A 25,369-nucleotide genomic window follows, 5' to 3' on the forward strand; every position below is an offset into this window, starting at 1 on the left:
TAATTCCAGTTGAGGATAAGAAACCGGCAACAATGCAAATCCTGCTGATGTTACAGCCAAAATGAAGCGTCTAAGATGAGCAAATGGACACAAATAGTTCACTAGGGAGGAATGACTTTCAGTTGTTCAAATCACTAAATATTTTAGGAGGCTTTCAGTCCTTAAGAAGGCCGATCTTCTAAATGGAGTTGTAAGTGCCTCCCTGAAGAATAAATATAATTCGTGTCCAAATCATTGGACATCGCCTCTGCGTCAACAACGCAGAAGCGATGGAGACGAGATTTCAAATAAGGAAGAGAACTAGAAACTTTTTACTGGTACAAAGATAATTGTAAATATGACCGTCAGATAATCTTCATGTGAGAAACCCATGAAATCTTTGGCTTCAGATGGCAGCGTTTTTACTTTGGGCTTAATTCACCTTCGCTCGCAGGCTTTCTTGTTTCCGGTGAGAATTTTCCATGATCTGCCATTTGTAATAAAATACAAATATTCATCTGTCGGTCATTTATTTCAGGAATATTTGGTAAGGATCCAAAACTAATTGTTTCACTTTACATAGCAGGAAAAACTTTCAAAGCGTTCGAGGAAAGGCGTCCATTACGTTCAAGCCATAACCTTCAAGGCATTCGAGGCAAAGCGTTAGTATGCAATTTTGTGGTAAGTAAGACCTTTAATAACTAATATGCTGTATAACCTCGCCGCTATCATATCAAATTTGTAGTGTTTATGAATAGTTATGCCTAAACACCGAACCTCGTGGGGTCGATTGTTTACATTGCGATTAGAAATTAAAAGCTACATAGTTGTGAAGTATAGCAGATTGAAAAAAGCTCACGTTTACGTATTAATCATTATATTTATGTTCCGACGGGAAAGTAAGAGTTGTTCTTGAGAAAGAATTTTTTAAGGCCAATCGACGCGGTATGTGAAGTGTAGCCGATGGAAAATAGATCACGTCTAGATATTAATCATCATAATTATTTATATTCCGACGAGAAAATAAGAGCTGTTCTTGTGAACGAATTTATTAAGGCCGATCGACGCGGTATACGACTCTATAGTGAATAAACCCGATCAGCTCATGATAAATTACGATAGATATTTCTTGAGATCTGCTATCAAAATGAAGTCGAAACTTGTTTTATTTGCACGTGTGTGCGAGCCTTTTTTTTTTTTTTTTTACACAAATGAAGATAGAACTTTTTTACCTTGCACTCGCAATTTGAATATTTTTCTTGAAGAAAGTTTTATTTGAGGTTCTTGTGTTTGGTTTTATTAATCATACGGCAATGATTTGGACACAAAACAGGGGATAACTATACGTTGCTTTGTTATGCATCTAAGAAAAGCTAATTCAGAACTATTCATTTCTTGCTTACTGAGAATCAGAATATGTTGGACTAAAATCCGATGTAATATTTAAGAGAGATGTTATTCGGAACTAACAAACTCGGAAATTGCAGAAGATGTAATGCTTCGAGGTTGACTACGGCTTCGAGATGTCTGTGAAATGAATAGGTCTACGCCACCTCGGCGCTTTGACATGAAACACTCGCGAGTAATTCTCCTTACAAGCTACTTTACATTTTCTTATACACTAGTTTGGAGAATTTGGTTTTTGATCAAAATAACAATGTAAAGCTGATAAACATGTTTACTCTCTCCATCTTGATTTAGATTAGATAGAAGATTTAATGCTTCGAGGTTGTTCCATTTAAACTTTTTCAAATAATTCTAGTTTCATGATCACTGATCTATTTAATGCTTTTATCTCACACGAACTAAATTTAGTCATCCTTGCATGACAGGGAAGGTTTTATTGCAGTTTCCAACGTTTGGCTTCCTTAGTAATGCGATCAGAATACTAATCAAGGCTTGCGCGCGTTTGTTTGTTTTTATTTTCCCATATGTAAGCGGGTAATAAACTAATTTTACAGCCTTCTTTTCGCTTTTCCTAAGAATTTCGTGGTCGAAGATTAAAAAATCTAAGCAATCTAACAAACTGGTAAAAACGTACATTTAAACAATTTGACTTCGGCCTGGAGATGTTTGTGAAATGAATACGTCTACGCCACCTCGGCGCTTTGACATGAAACACCTTAGTGTTATTCTCCTTTCAAGCTACTTTACATTTTCTCATACATCAGTCTGGAGAACTTGGTTTTTGATCAAAATAACAATCTTAAGCTGATAAACATGTTTAATCTCTCCATCTTGTGCTTGATAATGTATTGGAATTTTTAAGGAGAATTTACATGTCATAAAACTACCATAAGGAAGAGGGTTTGCTAGAACTCAGAGCGAGTTGATGAGTAAACAATTTTTGGATTTCATTGTTTGTATCTCACGAATGAGGTGTTTACGATGTTATTCAATGAAAGGCTTCGTCACAAGACTAATTAATACTTCTAAACTTAATGAAAACGAGAAAGAAAATTTAAAAAAAGAACGGACTGACCCTTATATACGACGGAAAGTTTATGAAGGGAGAATTCGAAGTAACCCGAAGAGAAAAATTACTTACAACGTAATATAATTTGGTTTGTTCGTGTAGGTAAAACATGATTTCCAGTTCAATTTGATGTGAATAAGCACGGGTTAATTTTTAAAGACAATAAAATTGCACAAGCCCGTAATTTAAATGAAAAAAGCATCAGAGAACGTTAAGACATAAGCAAAATGAGAGCGCGGGCTATTTGTAACTTGCCGTCGTTGCACTAGCGTTACTTGAAAAATGCACTCGTTTTCAGCCAGTCAAAACTGCTTAATTGTTATCATGTATGTTATTGTTCTCGTTATCTTGTGCATTTTGGTATTAACACCCACTTCATTAATCCTTTTGTTGAAGGCTTTTCCGCATATATTCTTTTCAAAGGATGAAATTAGGCAATTATTTTTATCGTTGATTTGTAGGGAGGTATTTACTTCATTATGATGTTTGTTTTTCATCTGTCATATGATCATAACATTAGACACGGTATATTTTCTGCTTCTGTTCGTCCTGCATAGCTCACAGTGCTCATATTTATTTCTTGGAGCAGCAGCTAAAAGTTATGACATTGTTTTACGAAGCAAATATTTGGAGTAAACATAGACAGTATCTACAGCAATGTGAAAAAAAAAACTTTGACGCTGATAAATCGTTGTATGCACTTAAAAAAAAGCTTTAATTCTAGTTGAGGAGAAGAAACCGGCAACAATGCAAATCCTGCTGATGTTACAGCCAAAATGAAGCGTCTAAGATGAGCAAATGGACACAAATAGTTCACCAGGGAGGAATGACTTTCAGTTGTTCAAATCACTAAATATTTCAGGAGGCTTTCAGTCCTTAAGAAGGCCGATCTTCTAAATGGAGTTGTAAGTGCCTCCCTCAAGAATGAATATAATTCGTGTCCAAATCATTGGACATCGCCTCTGCGTCAACAACGCAGAAGCGATGGAGACGAGATTTCAAATAAGGAAGAGAACTAGAAACTTTTTACTGGTACAAAGATAATTGGAAATATGACCGTCAGATAATCTTCATGTGAGAAACCCATGAAATCTTTGGCTTCAGATGGCAGCGTTTTTACTTTGGGCTTAATTCACCTTCGCTCGCAGGCTTTCTTGTTTCCGGTGAGAATTTTCCATGATCTGCCATTTGTAATAAAATACAAATATTCATCTGTCGGTCATTTATTTCAGGAATATTTGGTAAGGATCCAAAACTAATTGTTTCACTTTACATAGCAGGAAAAACTTTCAAAGCGTTCGAGGAAAGGCGTCCATTACGTTCAAGCCATAACCTTCAAGGCATTCGAGGCAAAGCGTTAGTATGCAATTTTATGGTAAGTAAGACCTTTAATAACTAATATGCTGTATAACCTCGCCGCTATCATATCAAATTTGTAGTGTTTATGAATAGTTATGCCTAAACACCGAACCTCGTGGGGTCGATTGTTTACATTGCGATTAGAAATTAAAAGCTACATAGTTGTGAAGTATAGCAGATTGAAAAAAGCTCACGTTTACGTATTAATCATTATATTTATGTTCCGACGGGAAAGTAAGAGTTGTTCTTGAGAAAGAATTTTTTAAGGCCAATCGACGCGGTATGTGAAGTGTAGCCGATGGAAAATAGATCACGTCTAGATATTAATCATCATAATTATTTATATTCCGACGAGAAAATAAGAGCTGTTCTTGTGAACGAATTTATTAAGGCCGATCGACGCGGTATACGACTCTATAGTGAATAAACCCGATCAGCTCATGATAAATTACGATAGATATTTCTTGAGATCTGCTATCAAAATGAAGTCGAAACTTGTTTTATTTGCACGTGTGTGCGAGCCTTTTTTTTTTTTTTTTTTACACAAATGAAGATAGAACTTTTTTACCTTGCATTCGCAATTTGAATATTTTTCTTGAAGAAAGTTTTATTTGAGGTTCTTGTGTTTGGTTTTATTAATCATACGGCAATGATTTGGACACAAAACAGGGGATAATTATACGTTGCTTTGTTATGCATCTAAGAAAAGCTAATTCAGAACTATTCATTTCTTGCTTACTGAGAATCAGAATGTGTTGGACTAAAATCCGATGTAATATTTAAGAAAGATGTTATTCGGAACTAACAAACTCGGAAATTGCAGAAGATGTAATGCTTCGAGGTTGACTACGGCTTCGAGATGTCTGTGAAATGAATAGGTCTTCGCCACCTCGGCGCTTTGACATGAAACACTCGCGAGTAATTCTCCTTACAAGCTACTTTACATTTTCTTATACACTAGTTTGGAGAATTTGGTTTTTGATCAAAATAACAATGTAAAGCTGATAAACATGTTTACTCTCTCCATCTTGATTTAGATTAGATAGAAGATTTAATGCTTCGAGGTTGTTCCATTTAAACTTTTTCAAATAATTCTAGTTTCATGATCACTGATCTATTTGATGCTTTTATCTTACACGAACTAAATTTAGTCATCCTTGCATGACAGGGAAGGTTTTATTGCAGTTTCTAACGTTTGGCTTCCTTAATAATGCGATCAGAATACTAATCAAGGCTTGCGCGCGTTTGTTTGTTTTTCTTTTCCCATATGTAAGCGGGTAATAAACTAATTTTACAGCCTTCTTTTCGCTTTTCCTAAGAATTTCGTGGTCGAAGATTAAAAAATCCAAGCAATCTAACAAACTGGTAAAAACGTACTTTTAAACAATTTGACTTTGGCCTGGAGATGTTTGTGAAATGAATACGTCTACGCCATCTCGGCGCTCTGACATGAAACACCTCAGTGTTATTCTCCTTACAAGCTACTTTACATTTTCTTATACACCAGTCTGGAGAATTTGGTTTTTGATCAAAATGACAATCGAAGGCTGATAAACATGTTCACTCTCTCCATCTTGTGCTTGAAAATGTATTGGAATTTTAAGGAGAATTTACATGTCATTAAACTACCATAAGGAAGAGGGTTACTACCATAAGGAAGAGGGTTCTATAGTGAATAAACCCGATCAGCTCATGATAAATTACGATAGATATTTCTTGAGATCTGCTATCGAAATGAAGTCGAAACTTGTTTTATTTGCATGTGTGTGCAGGCCTCTATTTTTTTTTCTTGCACAAATGAAGATAGAGCTTTTTTACCTTGCACTTGAATATTTTTCTTGAGTTTTATTTGAGGTTCTTGTGTTTGGTTTTATTAATCATACGGCAATGATTTGGACACAAAACAGGGGATAATTATACGTTGCTTTGTTATGCATCTAAGAAAAGCTAATTCAGAACTATTCATTTCTTGCTTACTGAGAATCAGAATGTGTTGGACTAAAATCCGATGTAATATTTAAGAAAGATGTTATTCGGAACTAACAAACTCGGAAATTGCAGAAGAAGTAATGCTTCGAGATTGACTACGGCTTCGAGATGTCTGTGAAATGAATAGGTCTTCGCCACCTCGGCGCTTTGACATGAAACACTCGCGAGTAATTCTCCTTACAAGCTACTTTACATTTTCTTATACACTAGTCTGGAGAATTTGGTTTATGATCAAAATAACAATCTAAAGCTGATAAACATGTTTACTCTCTCCATCTTGATTTAGATTAGATAGAAGATTTAATGCTTCGAGGTTGTTCCATTTAAACTTTTTCAAATAATTCTAGTTTCATGATTACTGATCTATTTGATGCTTTTATCTCGCACGAACTAAATTTAGTCATCCTTGCATGACAGGGAAGGTTTTATTGCAGTTTCTAACGTTTGGCTTCCTTAATAATGCGATCAGAATACTAATCAAGGCTTGCGCGCGTTTGTTTGTTTTTCTTTTCCCATATGTAAGCGGGTAATAAACTAATTTTACAGCCTTCTTTTCGCTTTTCCTAAGAATTTCGTGGTCGAAGATTAAAAAATCCAAGCAATCTAACAAACTGGTAAAAACGTACTTTTAAACAATTTGACTTCGGCCTGGAGATGTTTGTGAAATGAATACGTCTACGCCACCTCGGCGCTCTGACATGAAACACCTTAGTGTTATTCTCCTTTCAAGCTACTTTACATTTCTCATACATCAGTCTGGAGAATTTGGTTTTTGATCAAAATGACAATCGAAGGCTGATAAACATGTCTACTCTCTCCATCTTGTGCTTGAAAATGTATTGGAATTTTAAGGATAATTTACATGTCATTTACTACCATAAGGAAGAGGGTTTGATCGAACACACAGCGAGTTGATGAGTAAACAATTTTTGGATTTCATTGTTTGTGTCTCACGAATGAGATGTTTACTATGTTATTCAATGAAAGGCTTGGACATAAGACTAAATAAATCTTCTAAACTTAATGAGAACGAGAAAGAAAATTTAAAAAAAGAACGGAATGACTCTAATAGACGACGGAAAGCTCATGGAGAGCGAATTCGGAGTAACCCGAAGAAAAAAATACCTACAACGGAATATTATTTTGTTTTGTTCGTGTAGGTAAAACATGATTTCCAGTGCAACTTGGTGTGAATAAGCGCGGATTAATTTTCAAAGACAATAAAATTGCACAATCCGTAATTTACATGAAAAAAGCATCAGAGAACGTTAAGACATAAGCAAAATGAGAGCGCGGGCTATTTATTTTGTTGGGAGGTATATTTATTTTATTATGATGTTTGTTTTTCATCTGTCATATGATCATAATATTAGACACGGTATGTTTTCTGCTTGCGTTCGTCCTGCGTAGCTCACAGTGCTCTTGTTCATTTCTATGAGCACTAGCTGAAAATTATGACATTGTTTTATGAAACAAATATTTGGAGTAAACACAGACAGTATCTTTAGCAATGTGAAAAAAACTTTGACATTGATAAGTCGTTGTATGCACTAAAAAAAATGATTAATTTCAAATAAGGAAGAGAACTAGAAACTTTTTACTGGCACAAAGATAATTGTAAATGTGACCGTCAGAAAATCTTCATGTGAGCAACTCATGAAATCTTTGGCTTCAGATGGCAGCGTTTTTACTTTGGGCTTTATTCACCTTTACTCATAAGCTTTCAATTTTCCATGATCCGCCATTTGTAAATAAAACCCAAATATTAATCTGTCGATCATTTATTTCAAGAAAATTTGATAAAAGCATGCAAAACTTTCAAAGCGTACGACAAAAGGCGTCCATTGCGTTCATACCATAACGTTCAAGGCATTCGAGGCAAAGCGTTAGTAGTCAATTTCGTGGTAAGTTTGACCTTTGATAACAGATGTGCTGCATAACTTCTCCGCCACCTTAACAATTTTGTAGTGATAATGAATAGCTATGCCGTAACATCGAATCTCGTGGGATCGATTGTTTACATTGCGTATAGAAATTATAAGCTATATAGTTGTGAACTGTGGTCGATTGAAAATAGATCACGTCTACATATTAATCATTATTTTCATATTCCGATGAGAAAGGAAGAGCTGTTCTTGTGAACCAAATTTTTTAACGCCGATCGACGCGGTATACGACTCTTCAGTGAACAAACCCGATCAGCTTACGATAAATTATGGTAGATATTTCTTGCTCTCGAGTTGAAGTCGAAACTTGTTAGTTTGTACGTGTGTGCGAGCCTCTATGTTTTTTTTTCTTACAGAAATGAAGATAGAACTTTTTAACCTTGCACTGGCAATTTGAATATTTTTCGTGAGGAAAGTTCTATTTCAGGTTCTTGTGTTTGGTTTTATTAGTCATACGCCATGATTTGGACACAAAACAAGGGATAATCATACGTTGCTTTGTTATGCATTTAAGAATAGCTACTTTTGACTTATTCTTTTCCTGCTTACTGAGAATCAGAATGTGTTGGACTGAAATCCGATGCAATAATTAAGAAAGATGTTACTAGGAACTAATAAACTCGGAAATTGCGGAAGATTTAATGCTTCGAGGTTGTTCCATTTAAACTTTTTCAAGTAGTTCTAGTTTCATGATAACCGATCAAATTAATGCTTTTATCTCACACGAACTAAATTTATTCATCTTTGCATGACAAGAAAGGTTTTATTTCAGTTTCTAGCGTTTGGTTTACTTAGTCATACGATCAGAATAGTAATCAAGACTTGCGCGCGTTTATTTGTTTGTTTTGGTTTCTTCATATGTAAGTAGCTAATAAAATAATTTTACAGCCTCCTTTTCGCTTTTCCTTAGAAAACAAAACAGTTTCCTCGGAAAATTGCTTGGAAGCCGAAGTCAAATTGTTTAAAAGAAAATTTTCATCAGTTTGTTAGATTGTTTTGATTTTTAAATCATCAACCACGAAATTCTTGCAATTTTCCGTGCAAACTGTTCCATTTTTTAAGGAAAAGCGAAAAGAGGGCTGTAAAATTAGTTTATTACCCGCTTGCATATGGAAAAAGAAAAACAAACAAATGCGCGTAAGCCTTGATTAGTATTCTGATCGCATGACTGAGGAAACCAAACTTTAGAAACTGAAATAAAACCTTCTCTGTCATACAAGGATGAATACAAATAGCTCGTGTGAGATCGAAGCATTAAATAAATCAGTGATCATAGAACTGAAATTATTTATAAAAAGTTTAAATGGAACAACCTCGAAGCATTAAATCCTCCGTAATTTCCAAGTTTGTTAGTTCTATTGCATCAGATTTCAGTGCAACACATTCTGATTCTCAGTAAGCAGGAAAATAATAGTTCTGAATAAGTTTTTCTTAGATGGATAACAAAGCAACGAATTAATGTGCCTTTTTTTGTGTCCCAATCATTGACGTATGACTAACAAAACCAAACACAAGAAACTGAAATAAAACTTTACTCACAGAAAATTATTCAAATTGCCGGTGCAAATAAAAAAATTCTATCTTCATTTGTGCAAGAAAAAAAATAGAGGCTTGCACACACGGACAAACAAAACAAGTTTCGACTTCAATTTGATTGCAGATCTCAAGAAATATCTATCATAATTTATCATAAGCTGATCGAGCTTATTCACTGAAAAGTCGTATACAACGTCGATCGGCCTTAAAAAATTTCGTTCACAAGAACAGCTCTTACTCTCTCGTCAGAATATGAAAATAATTATTAATATGGAGACTTGACCTATTTTCAATCGGCTACACCTCGCAACTATAGTTTTTAATTTTTAATCGCTAGGTAAACAATCGACCCCAAAGGTTGTACTTACCACGAAATTGACTACTAACTCCTTGCCCCGATAACGAGAATAATAACATACCTGATAACAATTAAGCAGTTTTGACTGGCTGAGAACGAGTGCATTTTTCGTGTAACGCTAGTGCAACGACGGCAATTTACAAATAGCTCGCGCTCTCATTTTGCTTATGTCTTGACGTTCTCTGATGCTTTTTTGCTTTTTTCACGTAAATTACAGGCTTGTGAAATTTTATTGTCTTTGAAAAATTAACCCGTGCTTATTCACACCAAATTGCACTGGAAATCATGTTTTACCTACACGAACAAAGCAAAATAATATTACGTTGTAAGTATTTTTTTTCTTCGGGTTACTTCGAATTCGCTCTCGTTAAGCTTTCCGTCGTGTATTAGGGTCAGTCCACTTTTTTTTTTTGATTTGTTTCTCGTTTTCATTAAGTTTAGAAGCATTAATTAGTCTTGTGATCAAGCCCTTCATTGAATAACACTCCAAACACCTCATTCGCGAGATTAAAAAATGAACTCGCTGTGTGTTCGATTAAACTCTCTTCCTTATGGTAGTAAATGGCCTGCAAATTCTCCTTCAAGTTCCGATACATTATCAAGCGGAAGATGGAGAGAGTAAACATGCTTATCAGCTTTAGACTGTTATTTTGATCAAAAACCAAATTCTCCAGACTGATGTATAAGAAAATGTTAAGTAGCTTGAAAGGAGAATTACTCGCGGGTGTTTCGTGTCAAAGCGCCGAGGTGGCTTAGACGTATTCGTTTCACAGACATCTCCAGGCCGAAGTCAAATTGTTTAAATGTTCACCAATTTGTTAGATTGTTTGGATTTTTAAATTTTCAACCGCGAAACTCTTGCAATTTTCAGTGCAAACTGTTTCATTTTCAAAGGAAAAGCGAAAAGGAGGCTGTAAAATTAGCTTATTAGCCGCTTACATATAAAGAAACCAAAGCAAAGAAACAAACGCACGCAAGCCTTGATTAGTATTCTGATCGCATGACTAAGGAAACCAAACGTTAGAAACTGAAATAAAACCTTCCCTGTCATGCAAGGATGAATAAAAATAGCTAATGTGAGAACAAAACATTAAACGGATCGGTGATCATGAAACTAGAATTATTTGAAAAAGTTCAAATGGAACAACCTCGAAGCATTAAATCATCCGCAATTTCCGAGTTTGTTAGTTCTTAATAACATCTTTCGTAAATATTGCATCGGATTTCAGTCAAACACATTCTGATTCTCAGTAAGCAGGAAAAGAATAGTTCTGAACTAGTTATTCTTCCATGCATAATAAAGCAGCAAATGTCACACCTATCCTTTCTGTCAATAGTACCGACCATATGTAGTGGGTTCACTTCACGTCTCCCTAAACAGCAGAAAATATAATAGGTAATTCCAATCATCAGTCTCGATTAAGAAATAGAAATTGAAGGATCAAGACTTATCTGGCAAAGTGAAATGCAAGTCAAACTGGTTTGAAGACATTTTAATCCGAAATTCGTTTTAAAACGCGACAGAAATACTGTAATTAACATTCTAAAGAAACAAGGAGTTCCAGCCCCTTGAGTAATTATCCACTTGTTGCATTCGCCATTCGTTTCGAATAACACATGAACATGAAGAAAACGGCACCAGTTTAAACGCATGATATAAAGCCCACACATTTTTTTTAAGGTAAATGAACTGGTAAGACCGAAAGTTAAATAAATAAACAATGAACTGACAGTGGTAAGGGATTTGGGGGCCATCTGATAAAGAAGTTCTACCGAAGTTTGTCCTCTAGTTAGCACATCAAGCCCAAAAGGGCAATCAGAAAAATTCTCTCAAAAACACAGCAACAAAATAAGATAAAACCGGAGATGATCGAGGCAAGACTATAAACGTTGTTTCGACACATACCAAGTACAACAGACTTGGAGAGCAAAAAGGCCAAAGACAGTTGTGAGCCATGACTTTGAAAATCCACCTCAACCCCCCAAAAACGAATTCGCCGAAGGTTGTAGAAAGAGCAACTCAATCCTGAAGTTGGAACACTTACAAAGAGTAAGAAGAGAAGATGTTATTTGAAGTATCTGAAGCTTGGGGGCCACCTCGAACTTAACGCAATTTTATTTCAAATTTGAAGTAAAATAAGATCAAATTGTAAACCACCTTCTATCATCGTAACGAATATCTCACGATCGCCTCCACACATCACTTCGTGATTCATAGAAGTAAGACATTAACATCTTAAGACTAACCTTCAAGGTTTGTAGTCTCATGTGCACATCTCGATCGTCAGCAAATCAAATCTCAAACTTCCAGTTTTCGGCCTTTCTTCGCGTTTTGTTCGCACTTTGATCATTAAAATATCCTCATCCGAAGAGCCAGCAAACTCCACGAGTATCCACAGAGTTAGAAATGGTGGTAAACTTGTCATACTCTTTCATCCCTCTCCAAAAAATATCACAGAATATCGCTCAGTTGAAATCCCGCAAAAGCGCGCTGAAAATATCAAAGTGGCGCCGAACGCGCCCAACAAATTTTCATTGGCGCATGCGCAACAAAATACCCCTCTGCTCGATCTTTGATAACTGATATGCTTTGTGACCTCTCCGCTAACATTTAAATTTTGTAGACAAGGTACAAATATTCGTTGCTTTGTTATGCATCTAAGAATAACTAATTCAGAACTATTCTTTTCCTAATTCAGAACTATTCTTTTGAGAATCAGAATGTGTTGGACTGAAATCCGATGCAATAGATCTAACAAACTTGGAAATTGCGGAAGATTTAATGATTCGAGGTTGTTCCATTTAAACTTTTTTAAAAAATTCCACTTTCATGATCATTGATTTATTTAATGCTTTGGTCTCACACGAACTAAATTTATTCATCCTTCCATGACAAGGAAGGTTTTATTTCAGTTTCTAACGTTTGGTTTCCTAAGTCACGCGTTTGTTTGTTTTTCTTTCTCCATATGTAAGCGAGTAATAAACTAATTTTATAGCCTTCTTTTCGCTCTTCCATGAAAAATGAAACAGTTTGCACGGAAAATTGCAATAATTTTGTGGTTGAAGATTTAAAAATCCAAACAATCTGACAAACTGGTGGAGATTTGCTTTTAAGAAATTTGACTTCGGCTTCCAGATGTCTGTGAAATAAATACGTCTACGCCACCTCGGCGCCTTGACATGAAACACCCGCGAGTAATTCTCCTTTCAAGTTACTTTAAATTTTCTTATACATTAGTCTGGAAAATTTGGTTTTTGATCAAAATAACAACCTAAAGCTGATAAGTATGTTTACTCTCTCCATCTTTTGCTTGATAATATATTGGAATTTCAAGAAAAATTTACAAGTCATTTCATACCATGAGGAAGAGGGTTTGATCGACCACACAGCAAGTTGATGAGTGACCAATTTTTCGATTTTATTCCATGTATCTCGTGAATAAGGTGCTCACGATGTTATTCGAGAAAAGGTTTGGTCACAAGACTAGCTATTACTTCTAAACTTGATGAAAACGAGAAAGAAAATAAGTAAAAGAACGGACTGATCCTAATACACGACGGAAAGCTTATCAAGAGCAAATTCGAAGTGACACGAAGAAAAAAAATATTTCCATTGTAATATTCTTTTGTTTTGTTCGTTGGTAAAACACGATTTCGAGTGTCGTTTGGTGTTGATAAGCACGAGTTAATTTTTCAAAGACAATAAAATTGCACCACAGGTGTGAGATGATCATCTTGCGCAATACCGGTCATGGCGGAATTATAAGAGTTTGTATGGGAATATTTACGACATACAAACTCTTATAATTCCGCCATGACCGTTATTGCGCAAGATGATCATCTCACAGCTGGAGCTTGGGCCGCCTGTGACTGCACTAGCCCGTAATTTATATGAAAAAACCATCAGAGAAAGTCAAGAGGGACAAATAATGACAGCGTGCGCTATTTGTAACTTGCAGTCGTGTTACAACTTTGTACTAGCGTAACATGAAAAATGCACTCGTTTTCAGCCACCTAAAACTGTGTAATTTTTATCATGTATCTTATCATTCTCGTAATCATGCGCATGTTGGTACTAACACTCTGTTCATTAATCATTTTGTTCAAGGCTTTTTTGAATATCTTCTTTTCAAAAGATGAAATGAGACATTTATTTTTTTATCGTTGTTTTGTTGAGAGATATTTATTTCATTATAAGTTGATTTTGGTTTTCATCTGTCATATGATCATAAAATTAGACTCAGTATGTTTTCTGTTTCTGTTCGTCCTGTATAGCTCACAGTGCTCTTGATCATTTTTATGAACACTGGTTAAAATTCATGGCATTGTTTTACGAAAAAAGTATTTGCAGTAAACATGGAGTGTACCTAAAGCAATGTGAAAAAATTTGACCCTGATAAATCGCTATATGCACTTATAAGAATTTTAATTCTAGTTAATTTTTTTACTTCTAATTAAAACTGGAAAATTTTCCCCCCTCCGGAAACAAATCAAAACATAAAAGAAGGTCGGTGTTTTGGCTCGAATACAATATTTACAGTCTACCCAGAGTAAAAGCTTGAAATTGTAACGGAAAATCATTTCAAGTTCCACTGATTTGGAACTCAACCGGCTGGACGTTCACACACATTACGCTGAACGAGTCAACGCATGCAGCCATTTGCGAAATTGTAACCAAAAATATAATTTCATTTTTTTAATCAACGTCTTTTTCGACTTTGCCGTCCTGATAGTTCATGAATTATTATTCAACGCCAAGTTTCCTATTCATTTGATCTATCCATATCAAACTCTTTCCCCAGTGCGACGAACATTTGTTTTTCTCGGTTCCAGGTGTACGCAACCACTAACCCCACGTAATGCACATGCTTTCCGTTACGAATTTTCAAAATGGCGGACAGGCCAAAGAGGGAAATAAAAAAAATAAAGCCATTTTGCAATGAATACTCAACATACACCCTCGTTAGAAAGGCGAATCCACGGAAGAAAGATACAAAACTGTATGATATTGAGATCGATATGATATTAAATCGATACCGAGGGCCAGTTTCCAACTTGCTAAGAAGTGCATTTAGTTACCTTCCGCCACGATTACTAGCTTTCTTGACAGCTTTCTGAAGACAGAATACTTTCTTTCAGAAGACTTCTGATATGCCGCTATTGATTAATACACCTCGTACATCTGATTGCTCAAACACTTTGTTTACGATTGTTGAAAGGAACGACTCATGGTTCTCCGTCTTCGCCTTTACATTGCTTTGAAATAGTATAGATTAGTAAGCTGAAGCGAAAAATTAATAAGGGAAGTTTACGAAAAATCCAGCAAACAAGCTTTAAAAAGGCATTTATTTAGACTTCATAATTCAACGAACTTCACAAATCTTACTTGTTTATCTCGTAAATAAACGATGGCAGATTAATTCCCGAAGCGCTTTCTGAGTTTCCCGATCCCTCTCCTACTGCTTTCACGCTTACAAAACAGGAAAAAATCAAAAGGAGGAAGATACAGCTGTTTTGAAACGCCATTTGACGAGGGTAAATCTGCTTTTTGTTCGACACTTTACATATCAAAACAAAGGAAATTTGTTCCTCTTTTTGATTCTGGCGGTACATTTTTAATTTGCGCCTGCGTAAAATAGATATCGCCCGAGACCCTTCGCTCGGTCGTGTTTTGATCAAAAACGCCTTGTTAATTTCACGCAACCACTGGGAGAAAAGGTAAAAATGACGAGGGAAAAACTTTACCTTCAAGTTAGAAAATTAGCGAAATAGAAAGCCACAATATTATGGTTTAATATTTCAGAGGTACATTGAGTGCTTTTTCCGTAGAGAATCCGCACGATGGTAAAACATTCGAAAATTACACTCGATTTGAGTGGGGTGTTGAAGTGGGCGTGGTCACCACATTCATGTTAAGACTATTTGTACCCCATGAGTTTGATATGGTAACAACCGTCAATTCAGCGTCAATTCCATGTTTCCTACGCTCAGCACACTGTTCGAATACAATACCGCATGAGAAATCCTTACAAACAAGCAACTGTCCCTGTCCCTAGCTTTAAAAATTGCTACAATATCGTCTAGAGCCTTAGTGGCAATGGTTCTCGACCAATGAGCGCGCGAGAATTACTACAGTTGTTATCAAAAATGTTTTTGACGGGTGTTCGCTTCGGATGAACAAATCGAGAAGAATTGTGCGCCCAACAAACGGATACGCAGTAAAGGGAACACAAATTTCTAAGAGAACTAATTACTGGGATGCCTGTGGTAGCCCAGTCATAAAACGCCTTTGTTTTTTTGTCTTTTTTTTTTTCCTCCGCTACAAAATGGAAAAATTGCGTAATATTACCCAGTGTTCATTGGGCCCTCAACACCATGGCAACTAACTGTGATCCAATGAAGGTAAAGTTGTTCACATGCTGATCACGTGCGTTATCTTGATAGCGACTGACGCTGTCATGCATGGACAGGGCCGGGTCACATGACGAACCATGAAATTTTTGCTTATAAAACTCATTTGTCAGTCAATTTGTTTTTGTTCTGGGGTTATTGTTTTGGTAATGGAGGTTCAACGTTTTGGGTTACGATTACCTGGAGCTTTACGGTGCAAACGCTCAAAATACTTACAGACGCACACACAAGTAATATTGTTCACTACTTGGAACGGATTGAGCCCCATCCTCAAGGAATTTGTATGCTGTTAGAAGTTAACATCTTAAATGAGCTGATAAACTATTCTGAAGGTCTTCATCAAAATCCAAATGTTTTATTTGAACTCAAAGGTGTACATATTAATCAAAAACAATGTGATATGACAGATATTTCTTATCAACAGTTGTCAGCTGTCCCCCTCGAAGCAAATCATGCAGATGCTGAAATTACAACCATTAATATTCCCTTGTTATGTTGTTGAGCCGCATCTTTTTATAGCATTTTTTTCCGTTATCATATATTGTGGGTATTGGGAATTCACATACTCTATAGATAGAATCACTAAGCATGCAAACAGGTTTTACAGAGAAAAACTCAATGGCGATAAAAATCCACGCACTATCAGCAAGGACACTTAAATATATGATTCAGATATTAATATTGCCTTTAATTTGGAGAAACAAGGAATACAATGATGTACATCTCTTGGTAGCAAATTATTGCTTCAGAATTTAATCACAGATAATACTAAGGACAATACTGGGTTTTTAATGTGGATTTCAAATTATTGCCTCAGCTGTATTTTTCAGCACAGTAATATGAAAACAAAAGGAAAAAGGGTTAAGTAATCTATTATAAGATTCAGTCCTGATAGCGCACAGGCGACCCAAGCTCCAGCTGTGAGATGATCATCTTGCGCAATAACAGTCATGGCGGAATTATAAGAGTTTGTATGGGAATATTTACGACCGCTCTAAGGAATAAAAAAATATATCAAATTCTCAAAAAAAAAAACACCTCACCTTACTTCCACAGCGTATTGCTTGTTATCTGGCTGCTTACTTTGATGAAAAGAACGCATTTTAACGAGAGTTGTCCGTTTTTAGGTTTTCAACGTACATAAGAAAAGCCCAAGGCTGAACACTCCATTTCCAAACGCCCGTTCCGAGAAGCGAAAAATTCCAGCGCAAAATGACCGGGCGGCCACAAATCCAACGCAGAATCCAAGCACATATACTGTAGTTTCATTTCAATTCACTACAAACTCAATCTTCCCCGTGCAACCGACGCTAAGCCGCAGTTTGCTTCAAAAATGTCCAGTTTAGAGGTTTCTAACAGCCCGCGTCCACATCAACCTTGACACACGATCGTTGAAAACCAGTTAGGTAACCTTGCCTCCTTTTTAAACTGAGCCTCTCCGGGGACCCCACTGTAACTTAGCATGAAGAAATTGTCTTAGCACTACGGGTGCCAAGTTACAGTGGGATCCCCGGCGAGGCTCAGTTTAAAAAGGAGGCAAGGTTACCTACATTTGGATTTTGAGAATTTGACGTATTTTTATTCCTTAGAGCGGTCGTAAATATTCCCATACAAACTCTTATAATTCCGCCATGACCGTTATTGCGCAAGATGATCATCTCACAGCTGGAGCTTGGGCCGCCTGTGGATAGCACAGCTTTTCAAAGTAAGTTAGGGATGGCCCATATTATATTTGCTCTGTTTGTAACAGAATACTATACAGAAAAACTGTTATCCAGTTAAAAAAACAAATGTACAACACTTAGCAAGAACTATTTACTGAGTTGTATACCCATGATTCCTCTCCGTCTTGGAATGAACTATCGCCGATGACAACCTTTTTCGAAATAGATGTATGCCCTTGGGTAGACTTGAGCTTGCTATTTCAGTATACTAGTCCAACACCCGTAGTATCACTACAATTGATCCCAAGGATCCATTACCATCCAGGTATCCCAGTTACCCTGCTCACAGGGTCTAGTTTCAAAAAGAATAGGAATGCGAAGACTGTTATCTGAAATCCTACTCAGATTCTTTGTAAATATTTTCCTTTTTTATACTTGTTTTGCTTCTTTTTGTTCCTATTTAACGGCAGACCTAAAATGTGCAGCTGTGATGAATAACACACAAGGCATCCTCAAAACCATCTGGATAGGTTTGAATGTTGCTAAATATCTTCTCAAGACTGGTCGTGGGCTACAAGCGACTGAGTTATACGATGAAATTTTAATATTACTCCACAATCTGGACGTCACTAATCACCTTAATATCACTGAGGTGATATTCAATGCATACTACCCCATCTCTGGTTACGCAAATGCCGCAAGATACACCAACAAAATTCTTGAAATGTTCCACGAAGCTGGAATACTAACCATACGACTAGCTGCCAAATATCTTAAAGAAGGTAAGCTTGCACTGGTTAAAAGAATTTTGGAAAGTGCAGTGAATATCACTAAAACAAATGGCCCATCAAAAGCAGAAAGGGTGGCCTATAGTTATCTTGGATATACTTTGATATTACTCGGTGAGTATCAGAGAGCTAGAGAATATCTCGTGAGAACCCTTGCCATAGCTATAGAAATTGGCGACAAAGGCGGAGAAGGTGCATCGTACGAGCGCCTTGGAAATGTGTTTATATTACTTGGAGAATACCAGAAGGCTAAAGAATATTATGAGAAAGCCCTTCCCATCGCTATAGAAATTGGCGACAAACAAGTACAAAGTGCAGCATACAATAACCTTGCAAATTTTTTAAAATGGGGTGGAGAATACCAGAAGGCTAAAGAATATTATGAGAAAACCCTTGCCATCGCTATAGAAAGTGGCGACAAACAAGTACAAAGAGCATCGTACAGTCACCTCGGAAGTGTTTTTGAATCGCTTGGAGAATACCAGAAGGCTAAAGAATATTATGAGAAAGCCCTTCCCATCGCTATAGAAATTGACGACAAACAAGTACAAAGTACATCGTACAATAAGCTTGGAAATGTTTATAAATTGGGTGGAGAATACCAGAAGGCTAAAGAATATTATGAGAAAGCCCTTGCCATCGCTATAGAAATTGGCGACAAAAAAGTACAAAGTGCAGTGTACAATAACTTTGCAAATGTTTTTCAATTGGGTGGAGAATACCAGAAGGCTAAAGAATATTATGAGAAAGCCCTTGCCATCGCTATAGAAAGTGGCGACAAACAAGTACAAAGAGCATCGTACAGTCACCTCGGAAGTGTTTTTGAATCGCTTGGAGAATACCAGAAAGCTAAAGAATATTATGAGAAAGCCCTTGCCATCGCTATAGAAAGTGGCGACAAAAAAGTACAAAGTTCATCGTACAATAAGCTTGGAAATGTTTTTCAATTGCGTGGAGAATACCAGAAGGCTAAAGAATATTATGAGAAAGCCCTTGCCATCGCTATAGAAATTGGCGACAAAAAAGTACAAAGTTCATCGTACAATAAGCTTGGAAATGCTTTTAAATTGCGTGGAGAATACCAGAAGGCTAAAGAATATTATGAGAAAGCCCTTGCCATCGCTATAGAAATTGGCGACAAAAAAGTACAAAGTTCATTGTACAATAACCTTGGAAATGCTTTTAAATTGCGTGGAGAATACCAGAAGGCTAAAGAATATTATGAGAAAGCCCTTGCCATCGCTATAGAAATTGGCGACAAAAAAGTACAAAGTTCATCGTACAATAACCTTGGAAATGTTTTTCAATTGCGTGGAGAATACCAGAAGGCTAAAGAATATTATGAGAAAGCCCTTGACATCGCTATAGAAATTGGCGAGAAAGAAGTACAAAGTTCATTGTACAGTCGCCTTGGAAGTGTTTTTGAATCGCTTGGAGAATACCAAAAGGCAAAAGAATATTATGAGAAAGCCCTTGCCATCGCTATAGGAATTGGCGACAAAAAAGTACAAAGTTCATCGTACAATAAGCTTGGAAATGTTTATAAATTGCGTGGAGAATACCAGAAGGCTAAAGAATATTATGAGAAAGCCCTTGCCATCGCTATAGAAACTGGCGACAAACAAGTACAAAGTACATCGTACGGTAACCTTGGAAGTGTTTTTGAATCGCTTGGAGAATACCAGAAGGCAAAAGAATATTGTGAGAAAGCCCTTGCCATCGCTATAGAAATTGGCGACAAAAATGTACAAAGTGATTCGTACTTTAACCTTGCAAATGTTTATAAATCGCTTGGAGAATACCAGAAGGCAAAAGAATATTGTGAGAAAGACCTTGCCATCGCTATAGAAATTGGCGACAAAAAAGTACAAAGTACATCGTACGGTCACCTTGGAAATGTTTTTCAATTGCGTGGAGAATACCAGAAGGCTAAAGAATATTATGAGAAAGCCCTTGCCATCGCTATAGAAAGTGGCGACAAACAAGTACAAAGTACATCGTACGGTAGCCTTGGAAATGTTTATAAATTGGGTGGAGAATACCAGAAGGCTAAAGAATATTATGAGAAAGCCCTTGCCATCGCTATAGAAAGTGGCGACAAACAAGTACAAAGTTCATCGTACAATAAGCTTGGAAATGCTTTTAAATTGCGTGGAGAATACCAGAAGGCTAAAGAATATTATGAGAAAGCCCTTGCCATCGCTATAGAAATTGGCGACAAAAAAGTACAAAGTTCATTGTACAATAACCTTGGAAATGTTTTTCAATTGCGTGGAGAATACCAGAAGGCTAAAGAATATTGTGAGAAAGACCTTGACATCGCTAATAGAATTGGCGACAAAAATGTACAAAGTGCAGCGTACAATAACCTTGCAAATGTTTATAAATTGCGTGGAGAATACCAGAAGGCTAAAGAATATTATGAGAAAGCCCTTGCCATCGCTAATAGAATTGGCGACAAAAAAGTACAAAGTGCAGCGTACGGTAACCTTGGAAATGTTTATAAATTGCGTGGAGAATACCAGAAGGCTAAAGAATATCATGAGAAAGCCCTTGCCATCGCTATAGAAAGTGGCGACAAAGAAGTACAAAGTGATTCGTACAGTGACCTCGGAAGTGTTTTGGAATCGCTTGGAGAATACCAAAAGGCAAAAGAATATTGTGAGAAAGCCCTTCCCATCGCTATAGAAATTGGCGACAAAAAAGTACAAAGTGCATCGTACGGTAACCTTGGAAATGTGTTTCAATCACTTAGAGAAGACCAGAAGGCAGAAGATTATCGTAAGAAAGCCCTTGCCATCGCTATAGTAACTGGCGACAGGACATTTGAAGGCGAATTGTACAGGAGCTTTGGAGGAAATCTCTTGTCACTTAGAAAAACTGTTCAGGCTAAAGTTTATTACGACAAGGCACTCACCATAGCAACAGAAATTGGTGACAGACCATCAGAAATGGAATGTTACAAATGCTTAGCACTTATATTGGTTAGCATTCATGACTATCAGACGGCTAAAGAATACCAAAAGAAAGCGCTTGCCATTAGCATAGAAATTGGCCATATAGTAGGCGAAGTAGAAATCCTTAGTAACCTTGGACAGACATATCGATCTGTTGGTGAATATGTTGTTGCCGAAGAACTCTGCCAGGAAGCATTGTTTCTATCCAGAGAAATTGGAGCTAAAATGTCAGAGTATAAAATTCTTCTCGAAATCACGTTTTTAAAATCTTCGCAATTAAAGCATGAGGATGAAAAGACCTTTCTCCTCGAAAGCATTCAAAGATACGAACAACTGCGAAATTTTCTTGGAGGAAACAAAGAATTTGAAATATCCTTGTTAGAGAAGTATGGTTCTTTTCCCTACAAGCGTCTCAGTGACCTGCTTTGTGATCACAATAGTCCTCGCGACGCTCTTTATGTCGAGGAACTGGGACGAGCTAGAGGCCTTGCAGAGTCATTGGCAAGCAAGTTTTCCGTCGTAAACCACATCTCACCTGATCCAAAATCATGGTTTGGGATTGAAAACATCGTAAAGAAAGAAAGAGGCTGTGTTTTCTTATACATGTCGTATTTTGAGACGTATACTCATCTCTGGGTTTTAAAAGGAGATGGAGATATTAACCATCGCATTAGCTCAATCGTGAAAGACAGAAGTCTCATCGCTGAGTCACTTTTCAACGTGGAAGGAATTTTCAAAAAAAGTGCCGTAAAGTTCGGCGTCAAATTGAACGAGAATTGCGAAGGTCGTTCTTTACAAGGTTGTGGAACCAAAGATGACGAGTCACTCCTCCATTTGTGTTACAAACTGATTTTTGCCCCAGTAAGCGATTTACTCACCGAGCCTGAAATCATCATTGTGCCAGAGAAGTGTTCTTACCGAGTCCCGTTTGCTGCTTTGCGTGCCGACTCAGCTGGGAAGTATCTGTCAGAGACGTACAGAATCCGCATCGTCCCCTCTTTAACGACTCTTGGCGTTATTCAGGAATGTCCGGCAGACTATCACAGTCAGACTGGCGCACTGGTAGTGGGTGATCCTGATGTTGGCAAAGTTTATTACAAAGAACGTCTCCAAACCTTTAAAGCATTGGCTTCTGCGAGACAAGAAGCAAAGATGGTGGGTCAACTACTGGGTGTTCACCCTTTGTTAGGAGAGTGCGCAACAAAGCAGGCGGTACTTCGAGCCATACATTCGGTGAGTTTGATTCATATTGCTGCTCATGGAGATGCCGAAAGAGGAGAGGTTATCCTTTCCCCTCAGGGTGCTGCTAACAAGTTTCCACAAGAGGAAGATTACATTTTGACAGTCTCTGACATTTCCAAAGTTCAGCTGAGAGCTAAACTGGTAGTTCTTAGCTGCTGTCACAGTGGGCGTGGTGTGTTTAAACAAGAGGGTGTCATTGGAATCGCTCGGGCGTTCCTAGCAGCTGGTGCACGTTCAGTGTTGGCAGCATCGTGGGCCATTGAAGATGAAGCGTCAAAGCAGCTCATGGATCATTTCTATGAGCACCTTGCGAATGGAGAAAGTGCTAGCGAATCTCTCCACCAGGCCACCAAATGGTTGAGAAGAAACGGCTTCACCAAAATTTCCCAATGGGCTCCATTTGTGCTGATTGGGGATAACGTGACATTTGACTTTACGAAAATGAGGTAAGCTATTGTTTGGTATGTGGTTTTGTGTTGATGGTGTTACATACCAGGAATGGTTACCATAGCTGGCCCGCTAAACGGCCTCGGCAATCTGAGGAAAAAATAAATATCAGCAAGCTAAGATGATTTAGTTTTACATGCCAGAAAAATATCAACCAAGCGACTTCAGGTTTAGACAAGGTATGACCCTTCAGCTCCCATAATTCTCTTTACTGTTTGACATACAATTCTTATGATGTCAGTTTGGAGAATTTGGTATTGGATCAACTTATTACCCCCTAATTGATATTTTAATTTATTCTCATCACTTCTATGCTTGATATTGTATTGATATTGTAAGGAGAAATTCTCTCTCGGTCACTCATGGGAGGTGAAGGGTTAATTTTAGTAAACCCTATCCCAAAAGGAATTTTTACTCGTGTGCACTGAGTTTTAAATTCTACCTCAAATTCTTAATGTTTTTCTTTATCTGAAAATTCTAATTTAGGAAAGCAGAGCAGAGGAAGCACGACGACGAATGAAAGACTAGAAACGGATCCTTTGCGAAGATTCTACTTCTGGTGCATTGCCTTAAACAGGACATGTGATACTGTCAACAAAAGAATTGAACTGGAAAGGAGAAACTAAACCAAACCTTTTGAAATGTATGTCAAGATTCTGATTCTAAATCAATTAGAAAAATTGTTAAATGTCATATTTTACAAATTTTTTTACACGAAAACGCTTTTGAATGACAATGGTTTTGATTGAACTGATTTGTCAGAGGACTAGCAGGTTGCGCCAAAGACTCCATTTTGGTAATCAATAAACGAAACATTTAAACAAAACAAAGTGAAACAATAAAGTATATCCAGGAGGAAGTAACTTAAAAAGAAAATTTTTCAGACAGTATTTCATTATAGAGGATCGCTAATTTGTTTAATAGTCTCATCTGAAAATGTTAGGGTTGGGAGAATTAAACGTAGTTATGAAACCCGAGACAGAATTAAAGGTTTCCTTAACCCGTAACTCTCGATATCTGATCGGTAATTCTCCTCTCTAGCTGCTACGCATATCCTTGTAAATTATTTATGAGAATTTGGTGTTAGATCAAGAGAACAACTTGTACCTGATAAGTTTGAAGATTCTCATTAGCTGTTTGCCGGATAATTCAGAGATATTATAGGGAGAAGTTTTATGTTGATCACTTCTGGGAGTTTAAGGGTTAACAGAACCCTTCCAACCCCAGATAGACACATGGCAACTTGGAATTGGAAACTTCTCAAGAAATATATCGAAGTTAGTCCTCAGAATGTCAGCGTAATTCCAATAGTCCATTCCAATTTGTTCCCTCTTTTTGCGTAAACTCTTCGATCGAGCACGCACTTAACGAAAAAGTACGAGCTTTTCTTGCATTTTTCCTGTGCTACAAATTTTCGTGAAATGATGAGTTTTTTCCTTTTTCAAAGGCTGTGTTTTCATCATCTAGTCTTTTTCCTGTTTCAATATGAGACAGTGTTCGCTTTCGTTTTTTGCTGATCGAATAGATGAAGTTATCCATGATGAGGACTCGAATCATCTTTACCTACCCTTTTGATCGGTGAAATTGTTGAAAACCTTAACCCTCAAAGTCATTAAACTGAGTTGTGTTTTTACAAGAAAAAAGTCGGCAAATTGTGGACTATTGTCACTCTTTTATCCCCTGGAAATAATAGTCGTTACCTTTTTAAATTTTCGTTCCGTTTTGTTGTTCTTCCAGAACTTTATTTTCTGCAAGCCTTGCTTTAGATTAGCTGGGCACAAAAGTAAATATATATCTTAATTATCAAGAGGTCTGGATAGAAGCAGATATGTAACGAATTTAAAAAAATGAAGGACACTTTTAAAACATGTTTCGACAGTTCTTCTGTCATCTTCAGTTCTGAATATTACAAAGTCCAAAGCTGAATTTAAAGTGTGTAACAAAATATCTTAATTACAAATAATGAAAGCCTTAAGCCTTTCATTTCACAGTGATTTTTTTTATATGATCTGCGTCTTGCTGTTTATCTTGTGAATTAAATTGCAAATAAACATTTTCATTGTACAAGTTTTCATATGTGTGGTTGGACTTGTTTATAAAACCAAGTCGAGAAGCGACCATCGAAGCTGCATTTCACTCGGAAATCCCTCCAGATAAGCGAATCATAATCACTTAGCCAATTAAAATAACACATTCAAGATAAAGGAGACATTGGGT

At 36.8% G+C, this 25,369-nt stretch overlaps 1 protein-coding gene and 1 long non-coding RNA gene across 2 annotated transcripts; both read left to right on the plus strand.

The window, feature by feature from the left end:
* Positions 1 to 564: 564 nt before the first annotated feature.
* LOC136277705 (uncharacterized) lies at positions 565 to 18,210 on the plus strand. The gene is made up of 3 exons (XR_010715983.1): positions 565 to 660; positions 3,733 to 3,830; positions 18,189 to 18,210. It is a non-coding gene; the product is annotated as an uncharacterized lncRNA (long non-coding RNA).
* On the plus strand, positions 18,209 to 23,672 carry LOC136277640 (tetratricopeptide repeat protein 28-like). The gene is made up of 2 exons (XM_066160018.1): positions 18,209 to 23,151; positions 23,639 to 23,672. Exons 1-2 carry the CDS (start codon positions 18,209 to 18,211, stop codon positions 23,670 to 23,672), a joined length of 4,977 nt encoding a protein of 1,658 aa, XP_066016115.1.
* The last annotated feature ends 1,697 nt before the right edge of the window (positions 23,673 to 25,369 follow it).

This window comes from Pocillopora verrucosa, chromosome 13 (genome assembly GCF_036669915.1).
Source record: "Pocillopora verrucosa isolate sample1 chromosome 13, ASM3666991v2, whole genome shotgun sequence".
NCBI lineage: Eukaryota > Metazoa > Cnidaria > Anthozoa > Scleractinia > Pocilloporidae > Pocillopora > Pocillopora verrucosa.

What these genes read in the sequence shown, in the direction of transcription:
- LOC136277640 (XM_066160018.1), top strand. Translation starts at nt 18,209, where the DNA reads ATGAATAACACACAAGGCATCCTCAAAACCATCTGGATAGGTTTGAAT. An exon ending in TTTGACTTTACGAAAATGAG is followed by an intron (nt 23,152 to 23,638) that starts GTAAGCTATTGT and finishes ATTCTAATTTAG; the next exon opens with GAAAGCAGAGCAGAGGAAGC.